General features: G+C 40.4%; 1 protein-coding gene across 1 annotated transcript in view; it reads left to right on the top strand.

Moving 5' to 3' along the window:
- The first annotated feature begins 1,634 nt into the window (after positions 1-1,634).
- The window catches only part of Igbp1 (immunoglobulin binding protein 1), a 23,886-nt gene continuing 10,132 nt past the window's right edge, over positions 1,635-15,388 (top strand). Inside the window, exons 1-5 of the mRNA XM_055605087.1 lie at positions 1,635-1,849; positions 2,202-2,495; positions 10,351-10,546; positions 12,499-12,578; positions 13,271-13,383. Coding sequence (XP_055461062.1) covers positions 1,659-1,849; positions 2,202-2,495; positions 10,351-10,546; positions 12,499-12,578; positions 13,271-13,383 — 874 coding nt within the window. The 5' untranslated portion in view covers positions 1,635-1,658. The remainder of the gene's footprint in view (positions 1,850-2,201; positions 2,496-10,350; positions 10,547-12,498; positions 12,579-13,270; positions 13,384-15,388) is intronic.

Raw genomic sequence — 15,388 nt, 5'->3', positions numbered from 1 at the left:
CATTATAGGCACAAGACAATAAAGAATAACAATACATTTATAATATATTTGTTTTAAATTTTCTTGTACATTGGATCAGGAATGTAGCTCAGTTTGTATAGTGCTTGTGTGGCATGCATAAGGCTCTACTTCAATCCCAGCACCAAATAAACCCGGTATGACTATGGTCTCCACTACTCTCCAGGTGTAAGCATCACTCAGAAGGTGGAAGCCCAGGATCCGAAGTTTGGTATCATCCTTGCCTATATAGCAAGTCTGAGAACGTTTTGTTTTGTTTTGTTTTGTTTTGTTTTGTTTTAAAAAAAAAACAATTGGCACATATTTTTATAAAACAAAGAAATAAAATTTATTTTAAGAATGAATAACTGAATATACTAAAATACTATTACGAGGGGGTGTGTGGTTCAACTGGTAGAGTGCTTGTGTAGGCTGCACAAGGCCTAGGGTTCAAGCTCCAGCACCACACAAAGCAAATGTGGTGGCACACTCTTAAAATCCCAGCACATGGGAGAGAAGTTAGAAGTCATCTTTCTTCAGCCTGGATTACGTGAGATCCTGTCTCAAATGCATATAATCATTTAACATGTGTTCAAAGTGTTGAGATAGTTAACATGTTTTGATTATGTCATCGAAATTGGTTTACAATACATCTCAATTTAAAATAGTCACGTCTGAGCACTAAATAGCCACCTATTAAAGAGCGCCATTCTGCAGTATTATAAGCTGCTTTCCAAAGAAATCGCTTTATTTTTCTATTCGGATCATGACTATGGGTAACTTAAGTATGCAGGCTAGCCAGAGGGGGTGCTAAAATGGATCAGATTCATTATGGCAAGGCAGAGACATTTGTAAACCACCAGCTATCAATGCAGTGTGATCAGTGCTGTGTTCATGCACAAAAGAAACTCTGATGGCTGGGGGAAAGGCACCGTGTACGGGGAAAGGAGATTGCACAGAAGTGTGACCTGGAAACAAAGTGACAAGAAAGGCAGCCGGTTGTTGGCAGATGGGAGTTGCAAGTTTTCCAAATGTGCCTGAACAAAGAAAGAGGCTTCATAGGCTGCCGGCCCAAAGGTCGGTCATTCGAGTGTGTGGAGACAGAAGAAGGTGACAGAAAAAGGAACCCAGCGGATGAGGATTGCTTGGACTGGCAATGGAAAACTGACGAGAGCGCCACTTACACTTCGCGCTCGCTATGGTAAACAGACCTGTAAACGGAGAAAGTGGTCCCTAGCCATCGGGACTCTACTTGGGGAACGACTTGATTTGCGAGGAAAAGTGGGCGTCTGACCCTCCCCGCACCGCACCCACGTTCACCCTCTCACGCTAGCTTGCACTCAGAATTCAGCCCAGCCACTCCCGGGCCTCAGAGTCCTAGGAACTTGCTAATCCACTTCTGGACGTGAGGAGCTCATCTTCAGTAAAAAAAAAAAAACTGCACCTACGACTTTAAAACAAGCTGCCTGAGTGAAAATGAGTCCATCAAAACGGTTGCCGGGGTCAGAAAACTACTATTCCCAGAAGTCATTTGGGACCCATTGGTAGCGAGCAACTGGCCAGTGAGGTACTGCTTCCGGTGTCGTGAGACCTTTTGGGCTCTTTGAGGAGTTTACCTTTGACTTATGTCCGAGTTCTTCCGGGTTTCTTTCTCCTACAAGATGGCAGCGTCTGAAGAGGAGTTACAGCTGCCGCGGCTTCCGGAGCTCTTCGAAAACAGCAAGAAACTTCTGGAAGAAGTGGAAGTAGCGACTGAACCCACTGGCTCCCGAACAATCCAGGACAAGGTTTCCAAAGGATTGGACCTCATTGAGAAGGCTGCCGGAATGCTATCGCAGCTTGATTTGTTGAGGTATGGGGGAGAGGGCAGTAACCGCAGAGAACAAATGGTTAGCAAGGGTAGAGCCATTGCATATGGGTGGAAAGGACCTTTAAGGCTAAAGTAGCTGGGTCCCTACTTTCTCACCCTGTCTGCATTCTTTGCATTGTCCACTTCTCTTCTGAGATGGTTAATATCCCAGGACAGTGCTTCCTAGTGTACGGCTGACTCGCTAGGGTTTACGCACGCTCAGCTACTTTCTTTTAATCTGGCCAATGTTGTCCCGTTTGCACCACTCTCTCCCAGCCCTGTTTTCCCCCCCAGAAGCAAGGGCCACGGTTTAATGCTCAACCAGGCTTCACCGCCTCCTCTTTGCTCTTTCCAGCCGAAATGAAGATTTGGAAGAAATTGCTTCCACCGACCTGAAGTACCTGATGGTGCCAGCGTTGCAAGGAGCTCTCACCATGAAACAAGTCAACCCCAGCAAGCGTCTAGATCATTTGCAGCGGGCTCGAGAACACTTCATAAATTTCTTAACTCAGTGTCATTGCTATCATGTGGCAGAGTTTCAGCTACCCCAAACCAAGAATAACTCAGCTGAAAATAATACTGCTAGCTCCTCCATGGCCTATCCAAATCTCGTTGCTATGGCATCTCAAAGACAGGCTAAAATAGAGAGGTGGGTCAACGGCTGGAATTTGAGGGCTGTAGTGCTGTTGGGGGTGCATGTGTGTGTGTGTGAACTACAGAATAGTGTATGTCATTTTCTGGGTTATGAATGAACCTAGGCCATGACAAAATCAAAATTCCCTGAATCTTGACAAGCCTTTGCCATGTTGAGGGGGTTGTTACTAAAGTTTCAGGGCCTCTACCCCCTCAACACACACCTTATGGTTGTCAATAGTAGTGATATTTCTTATCCTAAAACTTTTAGGATTAGCAAAGTATATCCTAACCTTTTTCCATATCTCTACATAATGCTGTCTGTATGGGATAAGTATTTCAAAAGTACACAATGTTTTATACTATTGATTGAGCAGTTCTGTTCAGAAGGCATACAGGCTGGGATGTTTAATGTCCTGAATTAATTAATAGCCCTGGTACAGCATCATGTAACCTTTGATGTTGTTTATTCTTAATGTAAAAAAAAAAAAAAAAAAAACATCAACGCTTTCTCAGTGTCTTAAGAAACAAGTTAGGCACTGGGGATACAAACTGTTTGGGTGTTTGTATGAATGTGGGCGATCATTGTGCTCTGGTGAGGAGAAGTGGCCTACACACAGAAGGACAGTGTAAAATGGTATAAAGAGAGATGCATGGGGTACCATGAAAGCAGTCAGGGGAGCATTTACCCAAAGAGGGAACAAGCGAGGATAGGCTTCCTGGGAAAGGGGATTTCTGTTCTGAGGTGTTTAAGAGGAAAAGGAATGTGAGCCTGAGGAAGAAGAGAGGATAGCATTAGCCCACCAAAGTAGTAAGCTTTAATAAAGCTATAGAGGCATTAAATAACCAGAGCTGGGATGGGGTTGTATGGGAGAAGAACAGTGACCCCACCCAAACAACAAAATAAAGCTAAAGCAAAATGGTAGTGGAGAGGTGGAAGGAATAATGATGAAGAATATTGTACAGTTTTTAATCATAGAGAAGGTAGGATATGAGGAAGATAAGGAGCAAGCTTGAGAAGATGCTTGAATCCCAGGTTCATGATTAGTTACTCTATGATTTGGGGCAAATTATTTACTCTCCTTAGGTTTAAAATGGAGATAATAAGTACTCCTTCATAGATTGTTTTATGAAGGACTAATAGAGAAATACGTATAAAACTCTTAGTGTAGCTCAGCAGCTGGCACAGTAAGCACTCAGGGTCAGCTGTAGTTATGTATTTGTGGCTAAAAGTAAAATTACAGACTCAGAGCTCTGGGTTTGAGTTTCAGCTTTCCTTACAGGTCATTGGACTTTGAGTAAGTTATTTAACCTACCTAAGCATCAGGTTCAGTCTTATGTGAAGTTAAATAACAGTGGTGCCTGTTTAATATGGTTAAGAAGCATAAATTGACCTAGCATCAGTGAGTAAAGAGACAGCACAAACCGGGTTATAAAGAAAAACATAAAGAGGACAAGGAGTTGGGAGGGGGTCAGGCTGGATCTGAGAGGAGTTGGATGTAAACATGATCAAAACTCATTCTACACAGTGTATATGAAATTCTGAAATAATTAGTAAAATATATTTAAGTTATAAAGCATAAGTCAGGATAGGGGAGAGCATAAAATCAGTACCGGGGCATATTGATTTTGAGGCAACCTATCTAAGTAGAGATGTCTGCTACCATGAAGCTCAGAGATAAGGCTTGGACTGTAGAGGGTTGAGAATTAGCTTATTCAACAGATACTTATTAAGCACTTCATGAATGCTAGGATCAGATCTAGTTGCCAGAAAACCAGCCAAAGGCATTGTTGTCATGAAGCTTTGATTCTGGTAGATAAAGACAATAATGTGGTAAATAAAATAAATTCAAGCTAGCATTCACAAGACACCAAGTTTGATTCATAAGTGCATGTGCATATACACAGAGAGAGATAGCAGAAGAGAGGAGGAATTTTTGGATATTTCAAGTTCAGGTCCTAATGGTAGGGAGAATAAGAAAATGTAGTTAGGGAGCAGTGAGTGGTAGTAAGCGATTAAAAAAAAAAAAAAAGACATGGGCTAGAATGATACAAAATGGATTCCAGAATCCTCTATGTGAAACTGTGGACTGCCCATAAGCATAGATCAGAAACTAAATAGTGACTCTTGTGTCTAAATAATTGTACCCAGAAAGAATAAATGCCTTGAGATAATAGAGAAAGGTAAGGGAGTGACAACACTGAGCTGGAGGACTGAGGAAAAGCTTTCAGAGCAACAACCTGTAAGATGAGTCTTAAAAGATCACTAAAAATAGAAACTAGACTTCATGAATGTGAAAGTAATAATGCTTATTGTTGATAATTTGCACAAGAAGAATATTTTTAAATCATAAATAACTCTTAATCAGCATTCATATATGTCACTGTTAACTTTCTGCTGTGTTTTCTTTCAGATATACAATTATTTTAGTTAATAAATTATGAAGAATACTGTAAATACAGCTTTTATCCTGTCTTTTAAAAACTAATATTGTGAGCATTTCCCCTGTCATTTGAAACCATATTTGATGGTTTTGTAATGTTCCATTCTATAGTTGTACCAAAATCATTTAAACTATTTCTGTCAAGTATTTAGATCTGGTTTTGCTTGCTTGCATTTTGGGGTGTTTTCTCTTGTTTGTTTGCTTGTTTATTTGTTTGTTTGTTTGTTTTGCCTGGGGTGTGTATGTGTGATTCTAAGTAATACCATGAACAAATTTTTGTATGGCTTTGGTTACTGTTCCCTTGGACTAGGTTCCTCTCAATACTTTAAGACTGTTCTTGTGGAAGGCAACATTGTTGCCATATCTCAAGAGTCTTAAAGTATTGAGAGGAACCTAGTCCAAGGGAACAGTAACCAAAGCCATACAAAAATTTGTTCATGGTATTACTTAGAATCACACATACTGGATGTCAACACTAGAAAATCGCATTAGTCAAACAGAAAAAGGTATTCTCACTTCGGTTTCCATGTCTTTGGCCTGTAATCTTGACCTTTGAACATTAAAAAACAAACAAACAAACAAACAAACAAACAAAAAACTATGTGACAGGTTGAGTTGTCAACAGTACCTTTATACTAATGCTCCTGGACTCATGTTACTATCCTATAATTCTTCTGACTGTGATTCTAACACCACTTATGGGTATTTCATAGATACTCCTTTTTTTTTCCTATTTCTTCCTTTTCCTTTTCTGTTGTGGTGCTAGGGATTGATTCCAGGGCCTCGTGCATACTAGGGAAGCACTCTACATCTCCAGCACTCAAAAGCTTGACTTCTCCCTCCCAAATGTGCCCACATACAAACGTCTTCTATTTTAATAAGTGCACTGCCATTCACCTGGCTGTGTAAGCAGGAAACCTGTGAGGTATGCATACCTTTATCTGAAATGTGTCATCTAGCCCATCAGCAAGGGCTGTCAACTCTAGTAACAAAAGATGTCCTGTTGCCTTCCATCTCTGTTAGCACACTTGGGTCTAAGCCATCAGTGCCTCCCAGCCTTAGGTAGCCAAGGCCCTGTGTACTCTGATGTCTGTTTCTCCACTTCTATTACGTGCCATCCTTCACTTGTCCATCAGACTCTATCTACAGTGGCTGCCTTCTAGTTCTTTGAACAGTCCAGCTCTTTCCTTCTGTGTATGTGCTGTTCTCTTTGTATTAAGTTTCCTCCATATGGCCAATCTTTACTGTTTAGGTCTCGGCTTAAATGTTAATTCTTTACAGATCCCTTTCCACACCAGTCTCTTTAAGTAGTCGACATCTAGCATTCTCTCTTTCCCTCCACATTTGTTTGCTTCATGGCATGTAGCCCATGTGCAGTTATGTCTTGTGTCCATCTCTGGTTTGTCTTGTTCCTACTAGACTGTGTGCTCTATAAGAGTAGGAACCATTTGTCTCTTGTTCACTTTGGTATGCCTAGCACAGGGCCTGGTATGTGCTCCAACAATGCTTACTGTTGACAAATAGGAGAAAAACATGAGCATATTCCAAGCAGAAGTAGATTTAAGTATGTATAGGGAATAGATGATAGTCTGGTTTGACAGAAGCTCTGAGATATAGTATGAACAGAGGTCTTCATGAAGTGCTGTGTTTAGAATACTGAAAGGAAACAGTTGGACCACAACTTAACAGTAGTCCAACTGGAGTGAAATGATAAAAGGGAACTTAATAGATGGATACTACTTTTGTAAAAAGCATTTATATGACTAAAAAAATTATTTGAGGCAAATTTGGTAGCTAAACAATAGAGTGCTTACCTTGAATGCTTGAGGGCCTGGGCTCAGTCTCCCATACTGCAAACAAACACCATCCCCCCAAATTACTCAGACTCTTAAGTTTCTGTAACTCTTTCTTTTCGTGACTCTAGATACTGAGACTGTCCTAAATAAAACACCTAAATGGTATGTCTTCTCTCATATCTGCTTCCCTGTGCATATTCTCTTAATCTTCTTTGAGGACTAAGTATGAGTGTGATTGAATAACAGTAACTCCATTCTTTTAACAGAAACAAACATAGAAGTTCGGTAAGTAATAAAACCTAGTGGATTTAGGTTCTTAAGTGACAACTAGACAGCCACTTCCATAGACAAATGGAAATATGCAACTAAGACTTTTTGTGTTGTTATTGATGCAAAAAAAAAAGTATCTCTCTACTTTGGTGAGTTCCAAGGGGAAAGCATGTAGGGAAAAAAAGCTAAGAATTCAGCTGTGGGCAAGTTAGGAGAGAAGAAGGAAGGAAATAACAATCAGAAGAGACCTAACAAAGTACAAATAGAAGAATTTTCAAAAGCAAAATGTTATATCCATTCTACGGACTCTCCCTACATACTCCCCTATACACTTACACACACACATACACACTGTTACACACACCTTAACACATACTTTAATTTATGCTGTTTAGCATAGTACAACTGTTTCAGTCTCTAGACTTGGAACTTCTTAAGTCAGAGACCTTGACTAGTAGTATATTAGTATTTCATTTGTATTGTATTTCATGGTACCCAGTCCAGTAATTTGATCATAGTTAAAGCTTGGAGGTATCTGGAGAGACAGATAGACATTGCAAAAATTGATTCTTAGAATCAGACCATCTTGGGGGGACTATTTTCTACCACTTAATAGATGGGGCATGCTCTCTCCCCATCCCCTCCCCAAGCTCAGTCTTCTCATCTGCTAGCAATGTTTGTTGTGCTGTTTACAAAGAATTTTCATGTGCGTTTTACCGTTTGATCCTCTAACAACCCCATGAAGTAGATCCACATTATAGAGATACAGGAATGTGCTTTTTCAAATTGACTTGACCAAACTTACATAGTTAGTATACGGTTAAGCTAGAGTTGAAACTGCCTTTCTAACGCATAGAAGAGTGGTCACATGAAAGGGTATGAAGTAAGTTGTAGAAAGGTGATTCTGGGTAGGGGTGTTAGACAACAGTAGAGTGAAAACTTACAGCTATGAGTAATAAAAGCAGACAACTGACAGTGGGGCCTGAACGAAGTGGATAGGGACAACACTGCTAAAAAGCAGGATGGAATGATAGATGAGGACTAGAGGAAAATTTAGCGTTATAACTGCCTGGCCATCAGGTAAGCATGATCCTGGTGTGTAATTGCCACAAAAGATAACCACGTCTGACAGTAGACATTTGTGGTTGGCCCATTTGATTCAGATTCGTAATTTCTTAGCATTCTGTATCTGCTTAGAAACAGCAAAAGGAAACTCCCAAGTCAAGGTGGTTATAGAGACAAGGAATTCCTAAGGTAGCAGTTGGTCCACCCTGGGGGGTGCGGGGGGCGCTTAGGACACTGATGTAGTCTAGGATGGTTGTTGTTAGTCTGTCTTTCAGGGCCTGATGGTTCCAGTACTGTGAGTAATGTTGGGAGGCGTTCTCTAATTTTACCAAGACACATTGTTTGTTTGTTTTTGTTTTCTGTATCTTACTGGGGTCCTTTTTATTCAAATTCTCGTGTGAAAAAAAAAAAAAAGTTCCTTTTCTGAAAGAAAAGTTTTTGTATCTTTTTTGAAGCCATTGGCCTGAAAGAACGGGTACTGAAGAGCCAGGAATCTAAAGGGTAGAAAGAGCTAAGTCCCAGAAGAAAGGACATAGAAAAGAAGGAACAGAGCAGAGAGTGCATGAGGTGATTAATCATAGAGAAGGAGAAATGCCAAAAAAACTTTACTTAGTGGACTACTATACTCACCCAGAATTCACGCTGGAGAATATACATCCCAAGACCCTTTTAGGTTCTTCTCCTGTGATACAGGCACCTCCATGGAAGAGAATGAGTGGCCACTTGTGGAACCAATTAAACATTCTTAAGTAATTTTTGTAGTAGCAACTGAGCTAGGAATGGGCCTTTGTATTCTTTTACCCAGAAGGCTACATATGGTGATGCCGTAACAATTTGTAGCATACAAGATGCTTTCTTGGTGGGCTAAAGAAAAGCCTAAACATTTTTGTAACAGTCTCTTAAAGTGCAGTAGTCCTTGACTTTGGAATAAAACCTCTCCTTGGCAAAATAAGCTGGAAAAGGACAGCAAAGGGGTGGGGAAATGAGAGAAGAGGAAGAAGGCATGCATGCAGAGGAAAGAAAGAAGATAACACATCTACATAGAGTTCTGTATAAACGTTGAGAAATTCAAGGACTATCTCCTCACCTTAAGTGCTCTCTCAACTTGAAATTAAGATCTTTTTTAGGTGCTCCTGCAGAAGAACTTCTTTTGTAGAAGCGCAGAGTGGGGCTTCCAGGAGGAGGGGTTTTGGTAGACTTCTCTTGGCAACCCTGACATTTTTTACTTGGCTCCTGTTTGTCGTAGGCCTTCATATCCAACATGTTGCCTGTTTTGTATTTTAAATGCATCCATCTCTTGCTACCAGCAGTGCTGTCGCCCTATTTCTTATGACCATCATTACCTAAACTTGGTATCTTACTTCCTTTCCCTGCTTTCTGTCTATTCTAGACACTCCTCCATACACAGTTGCTTTTCCCTCTTAGAATAATCTTCTGGATATCATGATGACTTCCTGCCTTCTTCTTTGATGTCTTTCCTCAGGTCATCCCTTCAGAAAGGTTGCTTCTGCTCACTTTGTATATACTAGCATGCCTACTTCTGCACTATTGTTCTGTCCATTCCCTTTGCTTTTTGCTGCGTCATAGCATGTACATGTATCCTCATCTAACTTACCTGTTCTTTTTGATCTGTCTTCCTCCACTAGAATGAAAGCTGATGAAAGCAAAGACTGTCTTTTATAAACTGCCTGTAGCACTAAAAGTGCATATCATACTCTTGAGATAATTGACAGATTATCTATTGTCTTATCTATTGACAGATAATAGATATGAATGATAGATAATAGATATGAATGATAGGTACTAGAAATGCATCCTGAAAATGACATCTGAGATCATTGAATCTTAAAACTATGTAGCGATGAGTCAAGATTACTTCAGGAATATTTTGCATGAAAGAAAAATGATGACCAACTTTTCAGCAGTTTCATAAGGAAGTCCTACATTGGTGGCAGGGAAACAGTAACCTGTAAGATTTTGGCATTCTGTGAAGATATCTTGGAAGTGGAGGACTTACAGGAAGCACTCTGGCACTGATGGCCAAATGACTAGAGCATCTCATCCTAAAAGATGATAGGTCTCACTGAGATCATACTATGCATAGGCTTTTTATTGCTTTGTAGTCTGGGTATTTGTTCTGGATTGTAGAATCTATTCCTAGATAATAGACTCTAGTTCCAATGTAGGAATTGGCACACATGCTGCCTGGACATCTGCAAAGAGAGACCTAACTATAGCCACCTTTTGAAGAAATCTGTATTTTTAAGTTCATGGGTAATGCTTTTCTATGGAACAGATACAAGCAGAAGAAGGAGGTGGAGCATAGGTTGTCTGCACTGAAATCTGCTGTGGAAAGTGGTCAAGCAGATGATGAGCGTGTTCGCGAATATTACCTCCTTCATCTTCGGAGGTGGATTGGTATCAGCTTAGAAGAGATTGAGAGCATTGACCAGGAAATAAAGATCCTGAAAGAAAAAGACTCTCCAAGAGAGGTAAGCCTTGTCCTTGCCCACATAGCAATGGAAAGCTGCCACCAGAAGTTTGAACATTCTGCAGGAGAGAAGCCAAATGAAAACTTTTAGTTGGATGTAGTGATGCACACTTACAATTCTGGCTACTGAGGAGTCTGAGGCACAAGGATCACAAGCTTGAGGTCTGTGTGAGCTATACAGAGTTCAAAGCCAAAGGAGTCACTTGAGATATAAAACAAAAGATCTCAAAAATTATAAAACACTGGAAAAGTAGCTCAGTGATGGAGAACTTGTCCAGCATGGACAGAGCCCTCATTTTAACTCTTAGCACTACAAAAAAATTAATCTTTGCAAGTCTCCCTACAAGTATTATTCACATTCAGACAAGTGGAGAAAGGCTGGTGATTTGCCAAAGTAGCTTTCTAGCTCATTATAGCAACCTTCCCTGATACTTTCTAATATAAGACACTTAAGTTGTAACTTAAGTGTCTTAAGTTACTTTTCCTTAAAATTTGAATTGGTTTTGGCTGTGAAAAGAAGAGAGAAGGAGACCTTTATAATCTACTTAATTGTAGAACAGAGAAAGAACAGGATTAGAATGGGTAAGAAAAGCAGAACTGTGGGGAGTGGAGGGGAGAGAAAGAAACCAGGAAGATGAAGAAAAAAAAAAAAGCAGGTAATGTGTTTGGGCTGGGGAAAGACTTTAGACCTTAGCCTTGCACAGTTGCACACTCAGACCAGTCAGTCATGCAGGTAGCAGACACTGCAACAAGGGCATCTTCATATCCAAAATTCCCAGAAGACTACTTTGAAAACAATCTTTAGGGCTGGAGGAGAGATGGCTCAGCCATTACAGGCTAGGCTCACAACCATAAATATAAAAACAATCTTACAGAAGAGCTTTAGAGTGTCTTTGAACATCCTAACCCTGTTCTGGAGCTGCTTCAAAAGAGTATGCTCTATTGCCACTTGCTCCTTGGTGTAGGATACAACATGAATTGACCTGATCAGCCACCACAGTAATTGATCCGAGCCCTGGAATAAGTGCTTTTTAATTTGACTTGTCCTAATAAGCCTGGGAGCTCTTACCTGAGAGAAATACCAATCCGGTCTTCCATGTTAAAGGATCAAAGAATGGACTTTGACTATTCCATGGTCATAAGGCCCCTTGAGCATTTCTTCAGATGAATGGTTTTCTAGCATTTTGAGGTTAGACTCTTCTGAGTCCTTTCCTGGCCCTGCTTTGTTAGATGTAAATAGTTCTGTCTTATCTCTCATGTGAGATTGAGATGGGTTCTGGAAGGTATGAGGTAAAAAACAAATGAGCACCTTGTATTTAACTATCCTTTGTTCCAGCATGCCTATATTCCTTTATATAAAAACCCCTGGTCTATCCTCACTTCCTTTACAGATGGACATCAATTTCTAAAATACCCTACAGGTGCTTGAAAATTAACAGCATGATTACATTGGAAAGGGCTTTTGGAAGAACACTCTTAATTCTTTTCCACAGAAGGTCAGACTGGAGGAAAGTGCTTCAGATTCAGCTCAAGGGGTTTATGTGGACCATGGCAGTAGGCTTTAGAATTTCCTTCTTTAGATGGGGCTATTTTGAAACCAAATACTTTTTTTCCTTGTGGTAAGAAGTTTGCTGAGAGCACCTGCTCTCTCTCATTTTAGCAAAGTACTGACACCTCTCAAGACTGAAGGAGCCATCAAGATGGCCTAAGTCTGTTCCCCAAAAGGCACGTGATGGAAAACAAGAGCTGACTCCTGCAAATCGTCCTCTGACCTTCACACCTAACTCCCCAACAAGACATAAATGTAAACAAAAAATAGAAAGCTTGATCACTGATGATAGAAAGGGAGTGAACTTTGAACCCAGGGCCTTTTCCGCACCAGAAGACTTGAAAGCCTGTGTGATAAAATGGGTAAAATGGCAAATGTACCTCTAAAATTAATTTTCTTCTTAGGAATCAACTTCTCACTCATCTCTTCCAGAGAAGCCTCCAATGAAACCCTTCATACTCACTCGGAACAAGGCACAAGCCAAGTAGGTAGTGCTACAGGCTGACCTGCCTTCAAAGCCTTGGTTTGATGGTTCCATGCAATGCTTGAGTAAAATGCAAAATGGACATTTTTGCAAAGTCATGGCTTCAGCTATGAATGGTGCTTTTTCAGCAAAGAGACTAAAGCTTTCCTGATAATTTCTCCATGTTTGTCCTCAGAAATTTCCTCTACATAAAACTTTAAAATAATCAGGTAACACAGAAGGAAATCAGTGACTCGAATTGCATGCTTTACATGTTTTTTTTTTTCCTGTTGTTGACACTCTTCCTGCCTTTGTGAGCAGTTCTTGGAAGGATGTATCTGCCTGCCTATGATTTAATTCGGAGTTATTGATGCTATTTCACAGGCTCACAGAAAGTATTCTCCACATTTCAGAATCACCAACTGTTAATTGCCAATTCACAGAGTCACTGTGGAGTCCTGGCCCTTGGGATTGCTTATTGGGAGATGACCCTGGGCTATCTATCCTCACATTCTTGAATTTAATGCTTCCTTCTGGGTGCCCCCCCCCCCTTTTTTTTTTGCATTTCTGGAGAAGTTTGGACAAGTCCTCAAAAGATTGTCATGTGGGAGAATGAGAATGACACAGATACCTGCCTCATCATTAAAGAGGAAAGAGGCTGTCCAGTATTACTATATTTGTTTAGTTCTCTAAATGAAATGTGATTTTTGCAGAGTATTTGGAGCTGGTTATCCAAGCCTGGCAACTATGACGGTGAGTGACTGGTATGAACAGCATCAGAAATATGGAGCATTGCCAGATCGAGGAATAGCCAAGCCGACATCAGGTATGAAGAGCTGGGAGGAAAATGGTTGTTCTGCTGGTTCCTTATGCCTTCACACAATTAAAACCTGAGCAGAGGTAGTCTAAGCAAAGAGTTTGACAAAAATCATCTAGTCAGTGTCATTTTGCCATTAAAACAAAAAGCAGATGCTTCTGATCAGTGTCTTTTTTTTTTTTTTCCTCCAATTATGACATAAAAACAGCAGCCAGGCAGCAAAATCAAAAACCCACTTCTGGTAATGACAGAGCGGATTGTGTCATGCTGGTCCCAGGACAGTCAAACATTATAAAAAGTACAACTCCCTACATGTACTGAAAGTGACTAGAAGAAGACATAAACTGGAGGGTAGGCTATGCTTTGAAGGATGGAAAGGAACTTAAAATTCCTTGATGTTCTATATTCTCTTTGCCCAGTTGGCGGTTAGGCCATAGGAGGTTGGTACTCAGAAGTTTCCTTGAAAGGGAAAGGTGGGGAAAGGTAAGAGCAATATGTATTATGTAGCAGAAAAGCAGTCATGGACAGCCCTGGGGTAACGACTACACTTTTTGCCACTTAGCATATGAGACATTGTCCACCTTGCTGAGCCTTAGTTTTCTTATCTCCGACTCTCTTAACTGTGTGAAGGAAACATTCTTACCTCCATTTTAACATGGAGATATGGTCTTTAACAAGTATGGTGGCCAGGCTAGGATTTAAATTTAAGACTTCAAATTTCCAGTGTTAGTGCTGTTTCTAATAGCATGAGGGGAAGAAAACAGTAGCCATTTGAAAGATGTCCTTCTTTTAAAGATTTATTTCATGTATACAAATGCTCTATCTGCATGAATGCCTGCATGCCAGAAGAGGGCATCAGATCCCAGTATGGATGGTTGTGAGCCACCGTGCAGTTGCCAGGAATTGAACTCCAGACCTCTCTAAGAGCAGACAGTGCTCTTAACCGCTAAGCTGTCTCTCCAGCCCCAGATGCCCTGTTTTTGTTTTTGTTTTTTATAGCCTTTTACCTTTGGCTATGCTGTACTTTCAGGACATAGAATAATTAAAACTCAGATAGAAATTTGTGAACTTCTTAACTGAAGAATACAAGAACTGGATTTAAATTGACCATTGCAACTGCAAAGTGATGGGGGATATCCTTGAAAGCAAAGAACCGCACGGGAGGAGTCTGATTTCAGGAGAGACTTCAACTGTTTATCAGTGCAAGAAAGATAAACAGGCCTCAAACAGTTTCATGATTTTCTAAGTTACCTATTCTTTAGAGGCTAGAAATAATTCAAAATCTCTGTAATACGGATAGTCCTCAGCTTAGCACATGCTTACATCTTGATGATATGGTGTATTGAAAATCGACTGTGAAAGATAGCTTTAAGAGCTAGGAAAATAGCTCAGCAGGTAAAGCTAACGTTGCCACAGAAGCATCAGAACTGGAGTAGAGATGTCCAGCACCCTTGTAAAAGCTGCATGGATATGGCGGTCCGCCAGTAATTTCACCATTCAGGAGGCAGACAGGAGATCTGCAGAATAAGCCAGTGAGCCAAACTAGCTGAAATGGTGAGCTCTCGCCTCAACCGAAGGACCTCCAGTATATAAGGTAGACCAGCACAATCAACCTTTGGCTTTCACACGCACGTAAGTGTATACATCCCACATACATGTAAAAATACCTTTAGTACATTAGCCCACTGAACATTCCAGCTTAGCAGTACAGCATATGATGGAGCAGAGTTTAAACTTTTTCCATTTACATCACCTTTTTTTTTAAATGTAACTGAGGATTTATGTGTGTATGACGTAAGTATACGTGTACCATTGAGATGGCTCAACAAGTAATGGTGCCTGCTGCTAAGCCTAACAACCTCATGTTCATCCCCATGATAGTGGAGAGTCAATTCATAAGTTGTCTGACCTCCGCAAACATGATAGTGGTATGTGTGCCCTCATGCACACACATAGATAGATAGATAGATAGATAGATAGATAGATAGATAGATAGATAGATAGATAGATAGAT

The sequence above is a fragment of the Psammomys obesus genome, unplaced genomic scaffold (genome assembly GCF_907164565.1).
Source record: "Psammomys obesus unplaced genomic scaffold, mPsaObe1.curated_primary_1811, whole genome shotgun sequence".
Taxonomy (NCBI): Eukaryota; Metazoa; Chordata; class Mammalia; order Rodentia; family Muridae; genus Psammomys; species Psammomys obesus.
Note: the sequence above shows the minus strand (reverse complement) of the source record. Positions and strands in the feature narration are given on the sequence as shown.